General features: G+C 42.9%; 1 protein-coding gene across 2 annotated transcripts; it reads right to left on the reverse strand.

The window, feature by feature from the left end:
• Nucleotides 1-8,680: 8,680 nt before the first annotated feature.
• Nucleotides 8,681-21,786, reverse strand: CMTM6 (CKLF like MARVEL transmembrane domain containing 6). 2 transcript variants are annotated; one of them, XR_010470130.1, is made up of 5 exons: nt 21,520-21,785; nt 15,987-16,163; nt 14,831-14,929; nt 13,102-13,322; nt 8,681-11,868 (listed from the first exon to the last, which is right to left on the reverse strand). XR_010470130.1 is itself a non-coding variant. In XM_065051625.1 (4 exons), exons 1-4 carry the CDS (start codon nt 21,640-21,642, stop codon nt 13,173-13,175), a joined length of 549 nt encoding a protein of 182 aa, XP_064907697.1. In that variant the 5' UTR covers nt 21,643-21,786; the 3' UTR covers nt 8,681-13,172. The 2 variants fall into 2 exon arrangements, 1 of the variants encoding a protein (XP_064907697.1); XM_065051625.1 differs by having other exon boundaries at nt 8,681-13,322; nt 21,520-21,786.
• Nucleotides 21,787-23,439: the final 1,653 nt, after the last annotated feature.

A 23,439-nucleotide genomic window follows, 5' to 3' on the forward strand; every position in this document is an offset into this window, starting at 1 on the left:
AGGACGTATGTATCAAGGGACTTCATTGTGGGCACTTTGAGTGAAAATACCTGCAGAATAAGGTACACACACACAGGGGTGCTTGATCACTGGGTCTCCTGCCAAGACTGACTTAACTATGGTTTTTGGAAACCAGCACTCAGATTTTAATTTGGACTGACATGGTAGATATTTAAGGATACAACCTCTTCTGTTCCCCTAGAGGAAAGAGAGTGCTCTATTTCTCCTTTACCTTCTGAGATACCACCTCAGATAGGTAGCAGGCACCTTCCTACAAGTTTTAACCCCTCTTAGCAATCCTGTGGGAAGCCAAAGTTCTGCTGCATGCAGGGTGAACACAGCTGAGACCTCAGCATTGCGGTAGCAGCGAGGGGAAGCACTTGCTAAGGACTGGGGCTGGAGCCTGAGCTTGTTCTGAAGAAAAGGCTGTTCCCCCTCTCTGCTGGAATCATGCCCCCTCTCCTGGCACCATACTGGCATCTTTTTATCAGCCTGACACATCATCCTGTCACTTGTCACCACATAGGGGAAAAAAAATCGGGGAATTTCATGCAATCTAACAACCAAAGAATTTCTGAATTATGCTCTGTGATCATCCAAAGAATATGTTTTGCTGCAGGTGTGCTTGCTTATACTGGATCAAGACAAGTAAATTAGAAGTTCCCTTTTGTTTTTTGGGCCTATCGACAGGTCTAATGTGTGCCTGAAGCTTTTGCTGTTATGACAGTGCTGGGTCCATAGACCCATCAGATGCTTTCATAGACCCGTGGGATGCTTTCAGTCTGGAAAGCTGACATCTCTGCTCCCAAAGCTTCCTCACTCCCCCCAAATCATTCTTGTGAAACTTGTCTACCAAGAAAAGCACAAGTTTTGCTGGTATCACCAACTCTAACAGCATCTGTGTATGACAGCTCTGTCTGGCAGGGACTTTGGCACCTCACTACTGTAGTTCTGCCAGCAAAAGTGTTTTAAGTTTCCTTCAGTGTCAGCCTGGTTCTGAAAGCTCCATCTGTCTGCAACTTTGTCAAATGTGGGATTCCAGCTGTTTTAGAAATAAACTATATTTGCTATTTGGATGATGTAATGGCTTTGAGAATCAGATTGTTGTCTTGCTCATTTATTTTCCTTCCTCTGCTAGAGCAGTGACTTTCTCTCTGGAGAGTATCAGAATACATCCTATAACCGGAGGACAAGAAGTAGGAGCCACAGAAAAAACTGTTCCCCTGCTATTGTGTTTGGATGTGCTGGTCTGCAACTAACCTATCCAAAAGTTGCCCATCCCCTTCAGCTCCAAGATGAGTGTAGTATGTACTTTGAGACAGCATAGGTAGGGTTTGGGGTTCACTTTTACTGAAAAGTTGGGAGAAGAAGATAGGTGGTATAATACAAACTGTTTCATACTGAGTAAAAAAAAGCAGCAAACCCTGATATTTGAGCTCTGTGGGTTAAAGAGTGAATAGTGCTTTTGTCAGGTAGAAACTGGAAAGATGAGAAGAGGAAACGAAACTTCAAAAAAAAAGAGGAAGGGTGGCTTTGAAAAGCTTGAGGGCCCCAGTGCTGGATGAGGACACTGCAGGTTATGTGACAGCTTGCACACTTTTTCTGTTGCTCTGAAATGGTTGTATTTTGCATTGTGTGAACTACGAAGGAATGGGTTCTTGGCTGCTAAAAGGCTTTGGGCACAAATTGCTACGTATAGAGGGGATAGCAGGACACTAGGATAATGATAACTTTTCATGAAGGTGGGGGGGATATGCAGGGTGTTAAGTGATGCTCCGGGGTAGAGGACTAAGAGCTTATTAGGACAAAAAGGAGCAGGAGACAAGGAAGAGCAGGTGCAAACATTAGTAGAAAGCTTATGAGAGGAGGAACTAATGTGAGCACATTACGCACTAATAGAAATGCTGGCAGATATCAACAGTTTCTGGCTGTGTCAGTACTTAAAGGGCAGACCTGCCTGGAGTAATAGGAAAGTCTCTTTACTGCTTATCTGCTATGTACACTTCATACCATGTGTCTGGGATTACCATGTTCTGTGAAAGCTGCAGGATGATGCACTAAACCTGACCCAGAGGCTGCTGTGGAATATGGCATCAAGTTGCCACATGTTCTGCACTCTTAAACTTAAAATTGCTCAAGGCTCCACTGTTCTTTGAGACATCATGGAGCAACACGCTGAGCTCTGGCTAAGGGCAGAAGTACAGACCTGCTTAGCCTCAGTGTCACATGAAAGCCAAGGAGGGCTGGAGTTACCTATCCCTGGGCCCTACTGATGAGGTTGACATCAGGCTGGCATCCAGGAGGTGCTGCTGGTGTGAAATGAGGAGAAGTGGGTACCAGGGGAAGGGGCTGTGGGAGGCCTACATCATGTTCTTTCTGCTTGCAGAGATTTACACCCAGGTGACAGGAGAGAGCTCTCACAGCAAATCTCTAGGGTATTCTTAAGAAGCCCTCCTGCTCAGGCCATTTCAGTTTGCATACCAGAGTGCAGGTGCCGTGCCCTTGTATAACCTCTCGGTCCGCTGCAGATGCAGAGGGCTGCGTGCTTGTGAGGCCATCCCATTGGGAACAGGCAGCTCATGGTTTCGGTCCCTGGTCCCAGGGCTTGTTTAACCTCACTATGTGGAAGCAGGTTGGAAAGTTGCACTGGTGTGTGTCATCTTCCTCTCCTGGAGAAGGATGATTACTATTTTTCAGCACAACAGCAGCTGGAAAACAGGAAAAGCAGTAAGTGCTGTTGGCTGCTCCTTTCTAGTGGTCACTGATCAGCCACAGCTGGCTACTCCAGAGTTCATTTCTGTTCTATTAGTACCTGTCCCAAAGTCCATCAGCCTCAGCCAGTCCCCTGCATCAGCACTCTGATTTCTCACGGCCAGTATGGTAAATATGTGCCATTACTGGAGACTGACCAGTATAGAGTGAGTACCCATGATTCATTCATTATCAGCTTGCATTAAAAAATAAATAATTAAAAGGCCATATTTATAAAGAACTGATGAAGTAGCTTTATGCTCTTATCATCTCACAACCGTGCTTGTTTACTGGGTTAATGACTTGCCAATTTATTAAGCATCAAACAAACTCACATCACCTGCCCAGACCAGCCCCTCTGCCTCAGGACAGTTGGCAAAAAGAAAAAACTGTCTGTATTTTTTGCCCTCTCCCAAATTTCTGTCTGAGCTGCTCTGACGGTGAACGTGAAGCTGTCTGGCCATGCCCAAAAGCAGTGCTTCACACAGGTAGGAAGCTTCAATGTTAGAAAAAATAATGAAACAAGAGAGTTGTACCACCACAGGATATTCCTGCCTCAAGGGTGAGATGGCTGCCAAGACAAGCTTTCAGTTTTACGTGGAGGTAGAATTTAGACATCAGAATCATTGGCATGGTTTTGGCTTAGTGTTGTGAAAGCTTGGCTTTAAGAAGCCAGTGTTGAGTACCCAAAGGCATGATATTGTGTCTGCTTGTTATGTGCTGGGGTGGGCAGTAAGATGATGGGTGGGTTCATAAGAAGGAGGTTGAGGGGGCCCTTCCCTTTTGGGGTGGTGGGGAATAAGGAGGGCAGAGCTAGAAGAGAAAGTGCAGATGAGGAAGGTAAAATCAAGGATCCACCGCAGAGTAGTGGTGCTACCCAACATTTTCTGAGCCAGCAGCTCAGAACAGTGCTGTTCCTCAGCTTTATGTTTTCATATTGCTTCCTGAACACGATAAGACCTCCAGCAGCGCCTGTTTTTCGCATATTGGTGAACTACAACTTTACAGAAAGCCACATAAAGACAAATATTTTCAAAAGCAGTTTTGTCACTAGGCAAGTGCTAACTGGTTCTCAGGTGAGACCTGCAGAGCGTGTGCTTCAGAGTACCAGCTGGCCAAGAAGGACAGAGCTTTTGAAGCAGAAGAAAGGATTAGGACATAGATAAAATGACTTCAATGAAATGGCATTTTCATGGATCCTGGCTTGAAGCGAGTTAAATTCAAAATGCCCAAGATGTTTTAGATTTCATCTATTACTCCTCTTTAGATGTTTACAGACCTAGAAAAAGAGCAATGCACAAAGCAACCATTTGAAAGCAATAAACTGCAACCTCTAAAGCATTAGCGAAAAGGCAGCAGCGCTGCCCTCCTCGCTGTCACAGGAAGTTCAGCCAGCAGTGTGCAGTAACACAGGAAGGCACAGGTGTCCCGCTGCTACAAAACCCCCAGGTTACTCTGGCCCTAAAATGATTTCAGCCATGTCCTGGCACACGGAGGTGCTGCCACGTATGTCACCTTCGGAGCCCTCTCGCCTGTGACTGAGAGTTGTCCCCACAGGCAGCAAAGGCAGACAGGCAGCTGTGCGGCATACCCAGCACCTGGGGAAAAGAGGGAATGGCACAGCGGAAAAGGAACAGACTGAGTGCTCTGTGCTTTGCATGTGTGAGTACGTGTAGAAAAAAAGTGATATCTGGTGGTGAAGGAAACACCTGCATGGTTCTGTGGCTGACAAAGGGGCTACCAGAAAGTCAACAGTACACCAGCGTTTGAATCGGAGCTGATGTGGGTGCAGATGATGTGGTAGGGCAAGCAGAGTGGTGGGGCATTTCTCCCCACAGAGGTGAATATCCCTGAGCCACTAATACAGAGTCATTGCTACATTGTGCTTGGAACACTTGTTCTTTTCTTACATGTTTGCACTGGTACAGGAGGGGCAACAACAGACAAGCAGCCCTCTTGGCATAGGAGGAATTTTAGCAAGGCTCTAGAAACCTTGGCAGAGAAAGCCCACAGGTGTAGACTGAGAGACACCCAACCTTTAGGCATACAAGGACAGACTAGGAAATTTGAGACAGCACTCACCCTGCTCCTATTTTTACAGCCTAAAGAGAGTAAATGCCATTCTGCCAAGGGAATACCACAGTGTCTCTTGGAGGCATTTACATGAGACTAGCCTTAGTACCTAACCGTTCTCAGTTGCGTATTCAATGAAGAAACAGAAGGGCAAGGGTGAATCACGGCAGCAGTGACACAGAATGCAGGAGCTACTGTTCCCTCTGATTCACCCTCTAGATGTGCATCCTCCTCCTTCAGCTACATCGTCTTCCGTCAGCTACGAGGGGAGCACGGCCTCCCTGCTGGAACATCTCAGGGAAGGGCTGAGGAGACAATACCCCTTCTACTGTCTCATGTGGAGCTGGGGCAACGCCCACATCTTAATTCCAGCACTTAACAGAGCTAATGTGATAACAGGGTGGATGGGAAGAGACCAGGTTAGGAGTTTTCAATCGTCTCAAAGCCTGGAGCTAGCCAAAAACATCCATTTGCAGCTTCCTTTTATTACATTTGCTAGCCAGCTGTGATGGTAGAGTATGATTTCCCTTGCTCCCTCAGTACAGCACTGGCAGAACACACAAGTACACTAACATGACTTTCTTTTATTGAGACTGTTAGGGGTTATATGCGGTGGACCGGTGCTGGTTACTTCGTACCACCACAAGTACAAATCACGGCTCTGCTTTTATAGTAACTCCTTTTAAATCAGAAGTGCTATGTCCATCTAGCACAGTCTACTGTTATTTCTACATCTGTAAATCACTCTTAACATAAAACTTAATGATCTGCATCCCCCTTTTTCATGAACGACAGCCAAACAAGAGCACAATGCCGCAGCTGTAGCTATTAAGCTATGGTGGCAGCAAAGCACTCCATTAATACCTCATGTTCAGCAGTTTGTGATGCATGAGAGCTGAATAATTATGCCCTTGTTACCCTCAAATGAGAGGCACAATTGCCAGAAACAAGCATTTACAATTAAAAAAAAAAACCTGTATCAAGTCAAGGACAACATCTGCTCATTCATAAAACAAGCCTTTTTGAGTAAGAGGATTGTGAGGCAGAAGAGAGACAGGCTTATGTTAACAAGACAGTTGTTTCTAGAGCTGTATTGTACACCCTCAGATAGACCTCCGTAGTTGCTGTATCCCAGCTGGGTTGAGAAACTGGAAGGCAGAGCTTTAGCTAAAGCTCTTGTTGGCATCAATTGCACTGATAGGGAGGTTTAGGTTTGAGGGACAGGAATCGGAAGCAGGGCTTTAACCACGTGAGTGTCAATAATGTGATCTACAGCCTTCGAAAACAGACAGGCATAAAAGGGAGTGAAAATGGGTATTGTGTTAACAGTCAAAATAGAGGTGGTGTGAGTCTGTCCTCCCTTCTGAGGATGCTGATTTGCTTGCACCAGGGTAGCAGCTCCATGTCTTTAGTTAGTGGTGTGCAGACACTACAGAACAATTAAGTAACAGCTCCTTCCTCATCTACAGTTCAACAGGAATGGGGATTTCAGAATCATGTCTGCAGTGATATTTTTGGAAGAGCGACAGCTGGGCCAAGGGAAATACCTAAAAGGAGGGCTGTAGTGCAGACAGACTTCCATTATTTTGAGCAACATTCCACCATTCTCTAGGCAAGGTTTGGGCAAATGATAGCAAAAAACTTGTCATGCTTTTGTCTTAAAACATTATGCTTTCAGTAAGTCCAAGTGAGGACTAAAAACAGAGTTCTGAAGTACACCCCAAACTTTGCAGCACATCTAGCAACAGATAGCTGCCTGGATTTGGCTGTCCTCATCTTGGCTGCACATGAGTCACGCTACAGAAGAATGTGCTTATGTTGTCACCTCTTTGTGAAGCCCTGACTCTCACCTCAGGACTTGCCAACTTCAAAACAGCCAAGTCTGTTTTATTTTCCCAGTCCTGTTCTAATATTCAGCCAAGAGATAATAGCTCATAAGAAATAAATGGAATGAGTGATCAGGACACGTGGGCTGGTCAAAGCAAGTTTCGCTGGGGTGCCTGGGGAGGACCGGAATTGCAAGAAGCCCTGTCTGGCATGTATTACAGCTATGTTTGCAAACATGTCTGTTTGTAGACCCTGAACTTTTTCCAGCATGACTAATTTGCATTTTTTTGATAATAAGCTTCTCTCATTTAACTTCCTAAGAGTCCAGGAAATGCTCAGGTACTCCCCATTCCTTTCTTCTCCCACCCATGACCCACAGACCTTTCATTGAATACCACAGCGTAGTACTGGCCACAAAAATCTTCCAAGCCATGGTACAGCATTATAGGTGCAGATGTAGGCATGCAGCTGGAGCTTCACTTTGTGATATAAAGGAATTTTAAAAATATCTCATTAACAGGTTACAAAACAAAAAGAATAAAAACTAAAACCCTTTCAAACTGCTTAGGTAAAGGATCTTGAGACAATATTGATCTGATTATATTATCCCAAAACCTTCAGGCTACATTTTGAGAAATAAGCAAATGATTGGAAACAGCATCACTAAAATGCACAGTTCCGGTTGTAGCCGCACCGACAAAAGAAAAGGGGAAGGGGGCTTCAATTCCACTGAAAATGCAGGGGGGAAGAGGGTGAAGTCCTTCAGTGTACGTAATTTCAATCACAAGATCATCTTTGCCCTCTTGTGGGCAAACTATTCTCCTGCAGCTTCTCAGTGGATTCCTGTGCCGCCAACTGCATGAAGAGAAGGCAAAGAACATCACCGGCCTTCCTTCTGCTTCCTTTAGCAGGCAAAGAATAGCTATTCTGAATCCAAAGCGAGGTCAAACCCAAACCCCTGGCGAGTAGTTACTCTTGTTTGATTGCCCACCTGGACACAAGGAAACGCATCTTTGCCACCAGCGGCGACCTGGTGGTGCCGGTAAAGCCGCAGACTGCCAGCCCGTCTCCTGCCCTGCCATTCCGATCATTTACAGTAACGTAACTTGGATTACACTCCTGAGAAAGGAGTTGTCACGCTTCTAGAATTATTAAATCTTCATTAATCTTAGGACTTCTGAGCTATTTTCTCACACCGTGAAAATCCACCACTTACATACACTTACTTAATGTAACATTTTGCCTCAACTGTTTTCTTGCATCTAGTTTTCAAATGTAATTAAAAGTGTTAGAGGCCTTTTCCCGTTATGAATCCTTACGGTTATGCTCATCTCTGCCAATTTCATCAAAGAGACAATTTCACCTTTAATGTTATAAAGAAAAATATACTTTGCCATTCCAATTCCAGTGCCAGTAATGAAAAGGTGCCATTCTCCCCCTGTTTACAAGATCACCACCAGGTCATAAGCAATCTGTAGGATTAGGAAACAAAAAAGTTACCCCACCAGAAAGCATGCAGGTTTATTTCCTTTTCTTTGCCCCCTCTACCACTAACAATCAGACAAACATTTTAAAGGATCCAGCAGCTCCCCCTCAACCAAGTAACTCAGTCTACACCGGAATAAACTATTTGCTCTTAACACCTTTTGCTAGTTTGCGCCACTTCCTTTAACAAGTTTGCCACTTTTTATTTTTCGGCTCCAACTAACCAAGGCAATAGGAAAGCAGCGCTTGAATTGCGCTTGTCACAGTAACCTATAGACCATGGTGGCTGTAAAAACTATTAGTGGAAACTAGTTTGGTCGGACCCTGTGGTATGAGGCAATACTGACCTTATCAGACCTTTCCTCCTGGAAACCTGCAGTGAGAATATCCAGCTTTGCAAGTTGGACCCTCTTCCCCAGTAAAAGACAAACACAATGCAAGCTCTTTCCTCCAAATCAGGAACAAAGAATGATGTTATTTCCTACTGTTTGCTCTGGGAGAACTACAGAGCGACACCAAGTCAAAGCAGCAGAAACGAGAAAGATTTAAGTTATTTAGTAGTATTTTATTTTATTTTTAAAAAATGATTACAAAATACTTTAGAAAGCTCTTAAGACAAAAAAAAAGCATAATACATTAAAAAAGACCACAGGTTTAGAATGGAAAAATATTTAAGTATTTCAAAATTATTTAAGGGGAAATTCAAGGCAACGCTGGCAACAAAACTGTATAAAATGTTTATATTTATAAAATTACTGTATTATCATCCTTATTTAATAATCATTAAGTCACTTAAAGTCTCAAAGTGATAGACAGTTCTGAATAGCACAACATTTAATATCCACAGAACTGCCTAGGTTTACAGAAGTAGTAGACTAAACCAAAGATGAGTCTCCTTCTTAAAGGCACCACCAGCATCCTGATTCTTTACAATTTTATATGACCTTTCAAAAATTTCACAAAGTATTTCCCTTCAGTGTAGAAAGCTTGGTATTTTTATTGCACGAATTGGAACGAGGCTCACCATGATGGCCATTATGCAAAAACACCTTGTGCAGAGCTCTCAGAACTGTGTGAGATGGCTCATTGCTCTTTCAAGTTGGAGGGTGCAAACATAGAACTGTAACAGACCACAACCTTTCCCTGCTATTTTTAAGCACAGAGTGCAAGCACTACGGCACAATTCCTTCATGTATTTAGGACCCAAGGGCACTGGAAGCATTGTGATTTTAACATGGGCTAAACGCCAAACACAAAAATCAACGGTCACCATCTACACAATGCCTGTGCAGATCTTCAGAGCAGAAACTCACAGTCCAGCCACCTAACAAGTCCTCACATGTCCTGGGGAATCCTCTCCACTGATTCTCAAGGCACCATAAACAAAGCCTGAAAGTGGGTGCAGAGCCTTTAAATATTTTTGGACAGGCTCAGCTGGAGAATACAAAGCTTAGAATGTGTCTGAGCAGGCTCACAACACCACTGCCAACCACCATGGTGCAAAAAGGAGAAGAAAATCCCCAGACAGACATACTGGGCCAGTTGCTTCCATCCACAGGTCTTACTAGCAGTTAAGATTGTACAGAGGTGGTTGCTTTGCAAACAGAGGCAGAAATTTAAGACAGCACTTCTGCCAGAGCCCCCACCACTCTCCTGAACAATCCTGAATCCACTTTAGTCAAAATCAGTCACCTTAATGTAAGCAATTTAAATAGCTGGTTTAAATAAAGCAGGCTGATTTCATCAGAAGCAGGCTGGGAAACAAGCAGACTGCTTTGCTGACAGAGCATGGGAGGGGTAAGAGACATCCAGCCACAGAGCTCCTGCAAAACCAGACATTTAATCCAGCTCCAAAGCCATTCTCTGGGATCAGTCTAATTAAAAGACAGACACCAGAAGCATCAAAGGGGGCACGTCAAGACTGCAGGAGAACAGCCTGCTCAGCCACTGCAGCAAGGAAGTCACTCCCCACCTCGCCTGGGAGGGCCCCACACCTGCCCCTTTATCTTAGGCAGCTGCTAAAGCAGTTAAGGAAATGACCTTGCAGCAGCAGAGACCAGCATAACACACTAACAAACCTGCCTCTCGGCTCTTTTAAAACAGAACATCTCATACTTGTAAGCCTTGGATTAATAGTACCACCATGCAGAAACTGCTTTGTTGGCCAACAACTGGTTTAGAAGCAACAGTCTAGCAGCTGCCTTAAACTTATAACCAATATGTGACTTGCTTGTAGTATTTAGCTACTATGTGACAGATTAATGCCAGATAAACAGTATGAGGAGCGGAGCAACATGTATTGTAAAGAATAGCAGGACTCTTCCTATTAGTAAGCTCCATACGGGAAAACAACTCACCAGTTTTCCCAAAGTCTACTGTGAGCTGTTTTCCTTAGCTGATGGCAACACCTGCATCCCTTTCAGTCACAGATGGAATCGATTCCTCAAAAACTATACACGGATCAGTCAGTTGGTGAGAGAATGGGTATAAACTTGGAACAGCTAAAATGAAAACTACAAACACGCCAAAATCCCCTCACTCTAACATTCCAAAACATGCCAGGGATGCCAGCATGTACATAGTAGGAGAACACATCAAACTATTCTGCAAAGCTGGGCAGTATTTGTTTAAAAAGACCTAATGGTCAGATCATGGGAGTCAGGAGAACCCGGTCTGTCACTTCTTCTGACACCAACTCCTTGTGACACCTTTTCATAAAAATAACTTGCTCTGTATTTCAGTTTCTCTGTGAAGTATCAGTAGTAGGTATCATAGATAGGGAGGTCAAGGCAGAGAGATGACATTACAGATTCTTTTCAGTTACAGGAATGGACACCAAGAGCAAAGCACTTAGGTGGCGAAAAGTCTATAGAAAAAGCAACCAAAACCCAGAACTCTCTTCATGCATTTTCAAACTGAAAAAAATTACACGAAAAATCATCTCAAGAGAAAAGTGCCATCATGGTGCTGCATTGCTTAATAAATACCAGCAGCACATTGTTACTCCTACACTATATTTACAGCTTTTAATTATAGACCAAGATTTAGAGACTACAGACATTTTGATGTGAAAACAAATTCAGTAGAATCCTGGGCAACAAAAAAACAACAACAAAAAAAACACCCTTAGAATGTTCATCATAGATATGGGCACAATTCCCAAAGTAAGACATTGCAAATCACAGCAGGGAGATGGCAAGTTTCATATCACCAGTAACACTGCTTGTAAACAAAACATCTCTAATCTACCCAGTTTTCAGAGACAGCTACAGCAAGCTCTGTACATGTAGACTGAGATCAGGTTTTATTGCAAATGGACACTAATAAATACAAAAAAGCCAGTTCAAAGAGCATTTCTTCGCAAAGCAGGAAATTTGATGAAGGAAATTATGGCTTTTATGCATGGCTCTGAAACGGAGATACAGCTTAAACCTGATGCTTCATGTCACCTGTCAAAATTTTATATCCTCCAAGCAAAGTGTAGTGTTAGGCTTAAGTCTCAGAGCTTAGAGAGAGAAAATCACAAACTCACATTCACCAGAAAGTGGCAGCACTGGAAATAAAGAACTTTGACCTTCTGTTACAGTCCTTTGTCTTACAACAGCTTCCTCATCTGTTTTCAAATATGGCTTGCTCAGCCAATTTCTGAAGGGCTTAGTCTCAATGCTGCCACAACAGGTTACAGGACTATAAATCTGTCAGAGTAGGGTATTGATGAAATGGAATTAATGCCTGGAAGACACAGAAAATGTCATAAGCACTCAAACAAGAATTGTTTTTGCATAATCAGCTTTTTTCTCATTTGCTTTGGTATTTTGGAGCATCTCCTGGCTTACAGCAATTTGCTCTGCCTTTAAAAGCTTTCCTCTTAAGCGAGGTCTAGCAGTCTTGTTTCTACCTCAGACATCTGAAAAATGCTTTTTCATGGCTCCATTTATTTTACAACCATCAACATCTGGCCTGATACGTCTGTCGCCTGTCTGATGTGCATTGCATCAGTAGCGTTTCTTGCAGTCCTACAGCTGGTTGCTTTTAAGACAAAGGGTACAAGTACTTATTTACCTGTTTACCAACTGAGCTAGTCAGTAGCAAGACATCTCACGCTAGTGCCATATTTATTAAAAAAAAACCAGAAAATGGTGGGGTCCATAACCATTCTGGCAAAAATTACTGTTAACTATGCATAAGCAAGCTCCATACAGTATTAACATTGAGAGGAATATTCACCAGGATAGTACCAACATGCTTTAATGTTCTCCCCATTGATGTTCAATTGCTACTTTTGAGATGACTTTTTGAAAAGATTTATTCTTAATCTTTTTCCTCTCACAGCTGGCTTCTCAAGTTTCTTTTCGTGACCTTTATAGAGCTTGAAACAATCTGAAATAAGATTCTGGCATGCAAGTCCAAACTTTGACAATTATGGGGTGAAAAACTCTCTTCTTAATAGACTGTTACACACCCCATAAAACCCCTACACTCACTATCCCATTGAACTGATCTCCAGAGACAGATCTGAGACACATGAATAGTAAAACCAAAACAAAGCCCTCTATGTAAGGACAAGCATTTCTGTAAGGCCCCAGTTAGGCATCCCTTTTACATTCACAGTTTGACCATTAAGTACAAGAATGAATTCTGCTGAGCTAATTTATAACTTGTAACAGAAGTATCTGGTCCATTTATACAGAAAATATCTTTAGGGTATAGCTCAAAATTTAAGCATTACACGTTAACCTTTATTAGTCACCTCTGTCAAAATCAAATCAGCACCCTCTTGTCCTTAAGTTATTCTATTTAGACACAAGTGTTTTAGTGGATGTCACTTGGACAGGTGGCAAGACCAGTTATTAAGCACGACCAGTTACCTTAGAACATGATGCTCAAGGTGCCATTACTTGATCTAAGGATCTATAAAAATTTGTGATACAAAATTGATTAGAGTGAAGAGACAGAAGTTGTTACCTACGGTGCGCTGAAAAGTTTGTTTTAGTTTGCTCCATTAAGAAAAAAAAAAGAAAAAGAACTGCAGAAAGTTAGCTTTGTTTATTCAGGGGCTGATTTTCTGTGGCACTCTGAGTGTTGCCAGGATTTTCAGTGTGTCCATTGATGTTTTGTTTCTGACTGTGAAAATGCTCTGTAATAACTTCAGCTAAAAATGCAAAACTTGCAAGAAATCCAAATGCCTGTGAAAGTGAAAAGAATACATGATTTTAAAATGTACAAACATTAACAGTATTCTAACATTGTTTGGAGAGATTTGATGAACTGCTTACATATGTTAAGAACGCTTATATATTAAAATTACAGTCCTGAAGTCAGTGGTTCCATTTAAATTAGTAACAGATCAGAAATCATAATTCTAGCACATTTAATGCAAAAGTTTTAGTACATTTAAGGCATAAGTTTTTACAGTTCCTATTCCCTTGAACCATACAATATATTCTGAACAACCCTTAAGAGTAAAAGTATATTCATTTTATTGCAAAACTTAGTTATTAAAGAAGCATGGCATTGGTGGTATAGCAGGGTATTTATCCAAGAGGTGACTGCTGATTCACAGGACTAAGTGAAGAAGAGTAATACTTGGAAGGTGAAGGGAGGGAAGATCTGCAGAGCCCAAGCAAGTCCTTGCTGGGTCAGCAAGGGAGGGTGAAATGACATTTTGTCAGTGACATTTCATTATTAGTCATGGCAAGATAGTATAAGGAGAAGGTTGGGTTTAGCAGCTTCTTTCAAACAAGGAACCACGCACATGCATTATTGTAACTTTTACCTAAATTTAACAGAACTGGTTTGCCCCAAAGCAATTTGACACTACTAAGTCTTAAATCAAAATAGGGGTTTTTTTTTCAGCTGCATTAGGTTTTTCAGCAAACCATTAGGTTTGAATCTATCAGCATCACAGAAGATGACGAAACAAAAGTGTGTCTCTCTAATAGCTTGTGCTGTTTGCGGAACAGAATTATTTTGCTTTCTTTTCTAACTAATTTCTTCCTCATTTGAGAATAAAATCAAAATTTCATCTCTCAAACTCACATATTCACAATTCCAAGGTTATTCAACAGAAGTGCCAAATGAGTGAGGAATTACAACATCCACAGCATCCCAAATCCTCTCCAGTGCCTTGCCCTGAGCCTCGAGATGCAAGTCCTGTTGCTCTTCTATTTCTGTCACTGAGGAAACTGCTGCTCTTACTGCAGCCTTTGCAAGTCAGCATTCTCCACATATGCTTTATAATGTCTGGCAAAAGACGTGGTTTCTTGCCGACTTTGTGAGGGGGTGGCATTATGAAAGGACAATTGAGGAAAAAAGCAGGCATTTCAGAGAAAGGGTATCGGAGAACTGGGGAAGCTGTGAGAGATAGCAACGTCAAAACAGTGGCAGATGACAGGGAAGAATGCGGAGCCAAGGCAGGGGAGTCTGAGGAACGCAAAAGCAAGCCAAAAATGCTGGGGAGCCACAAGTAAGTGCACAGAGAGCTTCCCAGTAATCCTGAGGAATGCCTGCTCTTTCAGTTTCCTACAGGAATTTTCTGGAAGGTCAGAAATAGCTAATTCCTCCAGAAACACCGCAACACACTGAATTCTGTTCTCTGCTCAGTTTCTTCTCTGCAAATGGAGTGAGGTTTAGAGGGCAGAGAAATTAACACACAGGATAAATACAAAGTAAATTATGCAATTTTAAGACTTACACATGCAGCTTTTTCCAGAGCAGACCCAGAGTTGGTCACAACAAACACTATTGACGCTATCAGAAAAAAGACACCTATGGCTGACATGGCCCAAAAATTCTGCAAATGTAAAAATAAAGAATATTATAGAACTGTAGATTATACTACCTAAAAAAAGAACAAGCATCACAATAGCAGCTGAGTTAACCTGCCAGTGAATTTATGCTTTGAAACTTTGATGCTAATGGGAGCTTCAGGAATTATATTTTACAGCTATATTCCAAACAACATTTAGTATTATCAACTGTTTAAGAGTCTGCATTACATACTCCCCTGTTTTTGTTTTCTTTATTTATTTCATTCATTTCATGTCACTTCTTTCACAATCAAATTCAAGCTTAGGTCAACCATACTAGTATTATTCCCTATGTAAAACATTTAGGAAACCAGAATTAAATGTGCTCATTCCTATCTCTTACTACACTCCCTTATCTGTACCTCATGTAAAAAAATCTGCTGTTAGCTTTGAAGACAAATAGGAAGGACGCTCCTAAGACACTATAATATTCTTACTGACTTTACAGAGCAACTTTGTGCCACTGCTTTATCTTCTGAAACATAAAAGCATGAACTGTAGCAAGTACGATTATTACCAAAAATGAGGTAAGATACACCCAGTAGAAAAACAGATAGGGTAAACACACAAATGACAAGTATCATGCTGGCAGCGAACTGGGTTCCGTGTATGTACATATATATGCAATGACTAGGTAGTGGTATTAGTCTGTGTGAAAGACTTTCACCCAAGTCCCACAATCCTGCAGGTAACCCATATGACAATTTTGGAAAAGTTGTCAGTATAAAAGAGACTTCTCTGGAGACATTCAAAACCCACCTGGATACATTTATGTGTGATCTTCTCTGGGGGAACCTGCTTTAGCAGGTGGGTTGGACTAGACGATCTCCAGAGGTCCCTTCCAAACCCAATCTGTGCTTCTATGAAAGTTGTCTCATTTTTTAACTATAGGCTACTTTAATATACCCTTTAAATAGAAAAGGAGATTCATTCTGCGTAGCCTTTTTTACTCTACCATAGTCTTTAAGCACTTAAAAGAAATGGTTTTGCTTAAAAGAAATAAAACCAACAACGCACAAACAAAACTAAAAAAATCCTTACCACTCTCTGTGCTTTATCTTCTCCAAATGTTTCATATACATCAGTGCAATACACACACAGGATGAATAGGCTCAAAAGAAAGGCACTCCAGCTTATGAATTCAAAGAAGTAAAGTCCACCACACTTGATACAATCCTCCACAATTTCTTCAAAAATAACAGCCAGAAGAGAGAGAATCTGCAAACAAATAACATGCTTGAGTTGGATCAAGTCTCTAATATCTTCAGCAAATAGACATCGCTGATATGAACATTAATAAACACAGCTGTAAGGAAAAATCCTTAACCTACAATGAACCTGGTAAAATTCTGCACTATTTTTTTACAGGCAACAATAATTATATAGTGACACGGTTTACACTTGATGTTAAAGTTGGTCAATAAACTACACTTGTGTAAGCTGAGCACATATCGCCAAATACAGGCTTCTTGAATAGACCGTCAATATTCCTGATTTGTGGTTTTGTGCAATTACCATTTGGAAGCAGACGGGGCCGCAGCGTGGCAAACATGCACCCTGCTCAGAACGAGCAAAATGCTATTGCTTACTACTTATAATTGCCCTTGTATTTGGGTTCAGGGTGGAGGGACAAACTGGATGGCATTGACACAGTCGGCTCTCTCCCTGAAGTTTACAGCTGATGTTAACCTCCCTTGATAAACTTCCGAGAAAGAACATGTAGCTAATAGCTCACGTGCTCATGACCCATTAATGGCAGCTCAGCTCTACGTGTAGGAACCAAAACTTTATGTTTAAGCTATGTTGGACAGTGTTTAGTCTACGCAGAAACTTATGTTCACCTTCCTGCCACAGTATGTTTCGAGGAAATAAAACATACCTGTACAGTCACCATACATCTGCTGCTAGATTTTCTACTATTTCATTGCACAAGAATATTGCTTTATTTAAATGTTCTCTCATTTTGGCCACTTCTTGCTGGTTTCCTTCATCCCATAAAGCTGACACAGGATTATGGATCCTTGTAAAGAAGGACTTCACCAAATCAAACCATTAGTAGGAATCAGACTCGGTCATAAAATTGAGACTGATATAAGGATGATGATCCTATTTTTAAACAGAGTATATGGGCAATAATGAGGTTGACAGTTTTTATTTAAGGAAAAAAAAAAAAATCTAAAATTCAGAATTGTTCTTGGAAAATAACCTGACGGTAAAAGTAAAACCAGCAATTTAGCACATGGGAACTGTAAACTACCCCTGCTAAGCCAGACCTCAGAAGGGCATTTCAAAGCATCATGTTTTGAAAACACTGCACTTGTATAAAGTAAACAGGATCTCAAGAAAGGGAAAGAACCCAAGCTGGGGAACTGCAACACAACTATCAGGCCTCTGCATACTTCCCTTCCCTCCTGCAGAGGCTGGCAAGGCAAACTTCTCAGCAGCCCTCGCACCTAAAACAGTGACAACAGCAGCTGTCTAAGGAATATTTTGAACTCTGAATTTCCAATTTTTATGTACTTTTTTGCATTTCAAAATATGTGCTTACAACTGTGTCCAATGACTTTCAGTTTAACGTTTTTCTCAAGGTCAATTAAAGTGCAAGATACACTTTCACATATAGTTCTAGCTCTTTTTATCAGCACTGAAAACTGAATGCCATCATTTTCACCTGGGACGAAACAGAACAGAAAGGAAATAATCCTGCCTTTTAAAGAATTTATAAACCCAGATAACCATAATATGATCTACATAAGGGAAAAAAACCCCTCTCCACTGAGTGTACAAAGAAGTAGAAAAAAATGCCACTTGAAGAGTAGCTATAAAGGGTTCAGTGTCACATAAATGAGATTTACCAAGTAGAGTCCTATGTGACACTCGTCCAAGTCAATATTCAATTTTTTATTAATAAGCTGAATAGCAAAATAGATTACATCATTAAAAAAGCTTTGGCTTGAAGAATTTTGATTAAAGCCGTGTATCAACAGCACATTTATAAGCTGCCAGAGAGTTTTGCTTAGGTTTCTTGCTTCCTGGTATCACTAAGAGAAACAAAAGGGATTACTCTCATTCTGCTATCAAAAACAAGAGTTTTAAATACCATTTAAATGCCATACAAGTTTATATAGTAACAGCTGTGTAACATAGCAAGAAGTTTTTTCACGTATTAGCCAGATTATTGTCTCTATTATTCATCTGCATTTTCATAACTTCGCGCTATTACATGCGGTGTAAATACATGAGCCACTTTAAACAAGCCAGGAGATGCCGCATTTTTTCATTCCCTTCCCCAAGAACTGTTCTGCCAGAGATCCACCTTTGTCTGTCAGCATTAATCCCGGGATAAGTGCAGACCTCTACAGGCTCACGTGAAGCTGCCAAAGCTCCCTCTGGTTTGTTTTTATATCTGCCTTCTCCACACTGATCCCATGGAGAATCCCCAGCAGTCAATGCCCAGATTATCCCTGATATCACTGCTGCTTTTGTTTGAGCTGGCAATAAGGAGCAGAGAGGGGCACCTCTGTAGTTCCTCAGTTTCTCGAAAGCTAAACCTTCTGGGCACCTTCCTGCACTTTGCCATATGCATGCACTGCTTGCTTTCCTATGTGCTGTAAAGGGAAAAGCATCATTGGAGATGCAGTTTTTAACTTTTTTTTTTTAATTATTAGCTCTATCTGTCTGTAGGTACACCAGAAATTAAACATCTTCATCTGTGCCTTGCCAGCAATAAGTTATTCATCGATACTGACATTACCGTTAGAAGTTCCTACACAAATGTCAAGTTTCTAAAGTAGATTTAATAAGTGAATGCTACAAAAGAATGCTATGAAAATAAAGCAGATCAATGGACTTCCAAACAGGCCTGTGAAAATACTCAGCAGTGGTACTTCCAGTACAAAATCTTCTAATTCAGATGGCTGCATATATTAATCCTCTAAATCTCCACAATCAAGGCTACTATAGGAAGTGAACAGTTGAGGAAAAGAGCAGATGTTTAAGACTGAATTACAATTTTCCTTTCCAGTTAGGGCAATTTGGGTAAAGTCAAACAATAGTTGATGACAAGTATTTCTGCTTTAGATAAGAATTTGTTTCTACCTCAATCTTGGCACCATATACACTGTGCCATTTACCTCTGTGCAGAATTTGAACCAGTCACGGCCTAAGAAAAACATTTCAGCTACTAAAAACAAAGCACAATACAACAATCTCAAAACCCATGCAATAAGCATGCCTCCCAGCATCCTTTTGGCAGCTACATTTTCCTTATTTCATTTGCCCACAAAGCTTCAAAAAACAGGCTAAGATTACAATGTATGCCATTATTATTCAGAAGAAAAGGATTTCTAAAGTCTAGAAACCAGTTTTCTGCAGGTGATTTCATGGTATTTTGTAAAACACTTGATCACTTCTATAATGAGGGCAGTTGACTTTCTGAGTGCAATACCCTGTTTAGCAGACCACAGGAGGGATTATCGGTGCATAATCCCAATAACAACCACTATCGTAACACAAGGCTAATGGATTTTAATGACCATCACCAGCATTTCCAAAAACCAACATTTTCTCAAACCGGGAACATTTTTCTTACTGCAGATACTGAGGCTACCACCCTCAGGAATTTCTGGGGCTTCTTCAAAGTATTGTGACCAAGAACTCAAAGATATGTGCATTTTCATAAAGGGATATAAAAAGGGAGGGAAAAGATGTTGGAAATTAAGAGGGTGAATGACTATAACTCCGTTTTCTTCTTCCTCTCATTGAAGGACAGGCACAGGCCATAAAATGCTAATTCTTTAGGAGCATATCAAGCAGCTATCCATCCCATTTAGGAGAATAATAATTTTCCTTTTTGCTACCTAGAAAGCTTTTGCAGTAATGCCTCTGTTCAGATAAACAGTTTAAGACTGGTACGCAAGTAAATTTGCATATGTAATAGTTTCTTTTAGCCAGTGAACCTACTTATATAAATTGTCTACTCGTCTGGGAGCAACAGTGAGCAGATCTTACTTTATTAATCTCCAGTAGATGAAGTACAAGTTTATGTCCTATTATATTTACTTATTTAAAGCACTCTTGGGTGTGATTTTTTAAAAATACTCTTAGAAAATATTATTTTTGGCAGCATGACCATAACATTTACCAGCACTCAAGAATCTTATGTTTCTGGTTGAGGGTTCTGACTGTGTACGAGATGAAGTTTAAAAACCCTATGTCCTCTTTTTTTGCAATGGTAAAGTAATGAGAAAGGATTGGAAATCACCTACAATTCCCTTGAGCATAAGACATCTGACTAAAAACCCACTTTGTTGGTGGGGAAATGTACCCTGACATACATTTTTCAGTCAGCTGCCTTTTCCCACTCTTGGTTTCACTACCTCTCCGCCAGTACTGAAGAAGGATGCTCCTCGTGTCCTTATCAGCAGCCGCACTGGCACGTTTTGGAAGAGCCCATGACTGAGCACAGAACAAACAGGAGTCTGAGTCACACGCCCAAGGGCTGAATGCCTTCAAGTATAAGGCTACATGTAGCAAAAAAGCAAGCAGAATATAAGCCTCTTATCTCCTGGTGGAACGTGTCCAACATGAAGTGACACACTGCGATGCCTTAAACAATAAGTCACCACCAACGCTGCATGTTTCTGATGCAACTTTCTACCACGAATCACAGGGGAAATGAGCGCCCCGGTTTTAGCACGGACAGAGCAGCATGACAGGCTCACAAACGGGCTGCAGGGGCGGCAGGACAGGGAGGCCCAGATGACCCAGCAAGCCCTTCTCAGTTCTTCTGCCCTACTCTGACTTTCAACCAAAGGTTTCCACCTCCTGTTTTCACCCAGCGTGGCTCTCAGTAGAAAATGCTAAGTTTCCTGTGAGGCTTCCTTCTGATTTTAAACCATAAGGACAGCAGGCGGCTGAGCCTTGGTTGCACAACCATCAGGTGTCAGCACCTACTCTTGCAGCTAGAATACGAAAAAGGAACGGGCCAGTTACTTCCCCACCATGGAATAAACTTTAACTGTACAGTCGATGCTGTTATAAGACACTGTGTCCCCTTTCCAGCTGAGTCACAGGTCTGTGATGCCTCAGTGACCCAGAGAGTGACCTGACTTAGCTCAAGGCAGGCTTTCTGCTGCAAGGAGCCCTGTACAACAGACAGACAGACGGACATCATTCCCCTGAAGCCTGTGTCCGGCCATCTCCCCAAGCCTGCGCTTTAACAGTGAAGTGTTTAAGCGGCAGGGGATTGCCCTAAAGCCGAAGGTCATCATAACTCGCTCGTTTCTGTACCGAAGCTGCATCCTAGGCAAGGAGGGACACCTGTAAAGCACTCAGGCGACAGTCGGTGACACGGCGGGAGCGGGCCCAGCGCCGCGCCGGCTGCTCACCCCACAGCCCCCGGCCGGTCGCAGCCCTGCGCACCCGGACGGGGCCACCTCGGTGAGACTTTCGGCCTCTCCTCACCCCCCAGGTCGGTCGGTCGGTCGGTCGGTCAGTCAGTCAGCAACCGCCCTGGCCCTGCTCCTCCCCGCTCTCCGCCGGCCGCGCTGAGGGGGCAGAGGTGCGGACTCACCGCTTGGAACGCTTTGGTCGGCAGCCGCCACCCGCGCAGGTGCTGCAGGGTGCAGCCGAAGGGGCGGCGGGGCGGCTTGGCCTGAGGCTCAGTGGTCTCGTTGTAGACGGCGCCGTTCTCCATGGCCGCGCCGGCTGGCGGCTGGCGGTAAAGCGAAAGCAAAAGGGCGGCGGCGGGAGGGGTGGGGAGGGGAAGGGAAGGAGAAGGGCCCGCCTGGCCCCGGCAGGACAAAGGCGCTTCCTGCAGCGGGCGCCATCTCTCCCCTCGGCGGCAAGCGGGAGCAGCGGCCCCGGGCGGTGCGAGGGGCAGGGGTCGCCTCAGGCTTGGGGCTGTTCTCAGGTTTTGTGAGGGGCGCTTATTAAGAACAGTTCACAAGGTTTTTTACTTTCCTCCTGTCACATGAGACCGTGATATCTGAAGGGTATTTTAAGCCAAAGCTTTTGGTGCTAATGTTCCTCATTATCAGTAATCTACCAATATACTGCCGTACCTTTGTCCAGATCAGCTTTTAGGAGAAGAGGCAGATAGATGATGGCAGAGCGGTGGATGTGGTCTGTCTTGATTTCAGTAAAGCATTTGACACAGTCTCCCACAGCATCCTTAGCTAAACTGAGGGAGTGCAGTCTGGATGATCGGGTAGTGAGGTGGACTGTGAACTGGCTGAAGGAAAGAAGCCAGAAAGGTCGTGGTCAATGGTGCAGAGTCCAGTTGGAGGCCTGTATCTAGTGGAGCGCCTCAGGGGTCAGTACTGGGGCCGGTATTATTCAATATATTCATCAGTGACTTGGATGAGGGAATAGAGTGCACTATCAGAAAGTTTGCTGATGACACTAAGCTGGGAGGAGTGGCTGGCACACCAGAAGGCTGTGCTGCCATCCAGCGAGACCTGGACAGGCTGGAGAGTTGGGCGGGGAAAAATTTCATTAAATATAACAAGTGCAAGTGTAGAGTCTTGCATCTGGGCAGGAACAACCACAGGTTCCAGTATAAGTTGGGGAATGACCTATTAGAGAGCTGTGTAGGGGAAAGGGACCTGGGGGTCCTGGTGGACAACAGGATGACCATGAGCCAGCACTGTGCCCTTGTGGCCAGGAAGGCCAATGGCATCCTGGGGTGTATTAGAAGGGGGGTGGCTAGTAGATCAAGAGAGGTCCTCCTTCCCCTCTACTCCGCCCTGGTGAGACCCCATCTGGAATATTGTGTTCAGTTCTGGGACCCTCAGTTCAAGAAGGACAGGGAACTGCTGGAGAGGGTCCAGCACAGGGCAACAAAGATGATTAAGGGAGTGGAGCACCTCCCTTATGAAGAAAGGCTGAGGGAGCTGGGTCTCTTTAGCTTGGAGGAGAGAAGACTGAGGGGTGACCTTATTAATCTTTACAAATATATAAAGGGTGAGTGTCAGGAGGATGGAGCCAGGCTCTTCTTGGTGACAGCCAACAGCAGGACAAGGGGTAATGGGTTCAAACTGTAACACAAGAGGTTCCACTTGAATTTGAGAAAAAATTTCTTCTCAGTGAGGGTGCCAGAGCACTGGAACAGGCTGCCCAGGGGGGTTGTGGAATCATCTTCTCTAGAGACATTCAAAACCCACCTGGACACATTCCTGTGTAACCTCATCCAGGTGTTCCTGCTTCGGCAGGGGGATTGGGCTAGATGAGCTTTTGAGGTCCCTTCCAATCCCAAACATTCTGTGATTCTGTGATACAGCTTTTGGTGGCAGCATAGGAGTAGATCCAGCCCATCATATGTAAGCAAAGGTGTATTACATTCACTTTTATATTATTAATGTATTATCCACAGAAGCATTATGGTCCTTCATAGTCAAGTTCAGATATACTTCACTTATTTGAATTCAGGCAAATACAATGTATTGATAGAAAGGATGGCTATTTGCTTTTTTAACCTTAGACTTATACATGT

The sequence above is a fragment of the Columba livia genome, chromosome 2 (genome assembly GCF_036013475.1).
Source record: "Columba livia isolate bColLiv1 breed racing homer chromosome 2, bColLiv1.pat.W.v2, whole genome shotgun sequence".
Classification (NCBI taxonomy): domain Eukaryota; kingdom Metazoa; phylum Chordata; class Aves; order Columbiformes; family Columbidae; genus Columba; species Columba livia.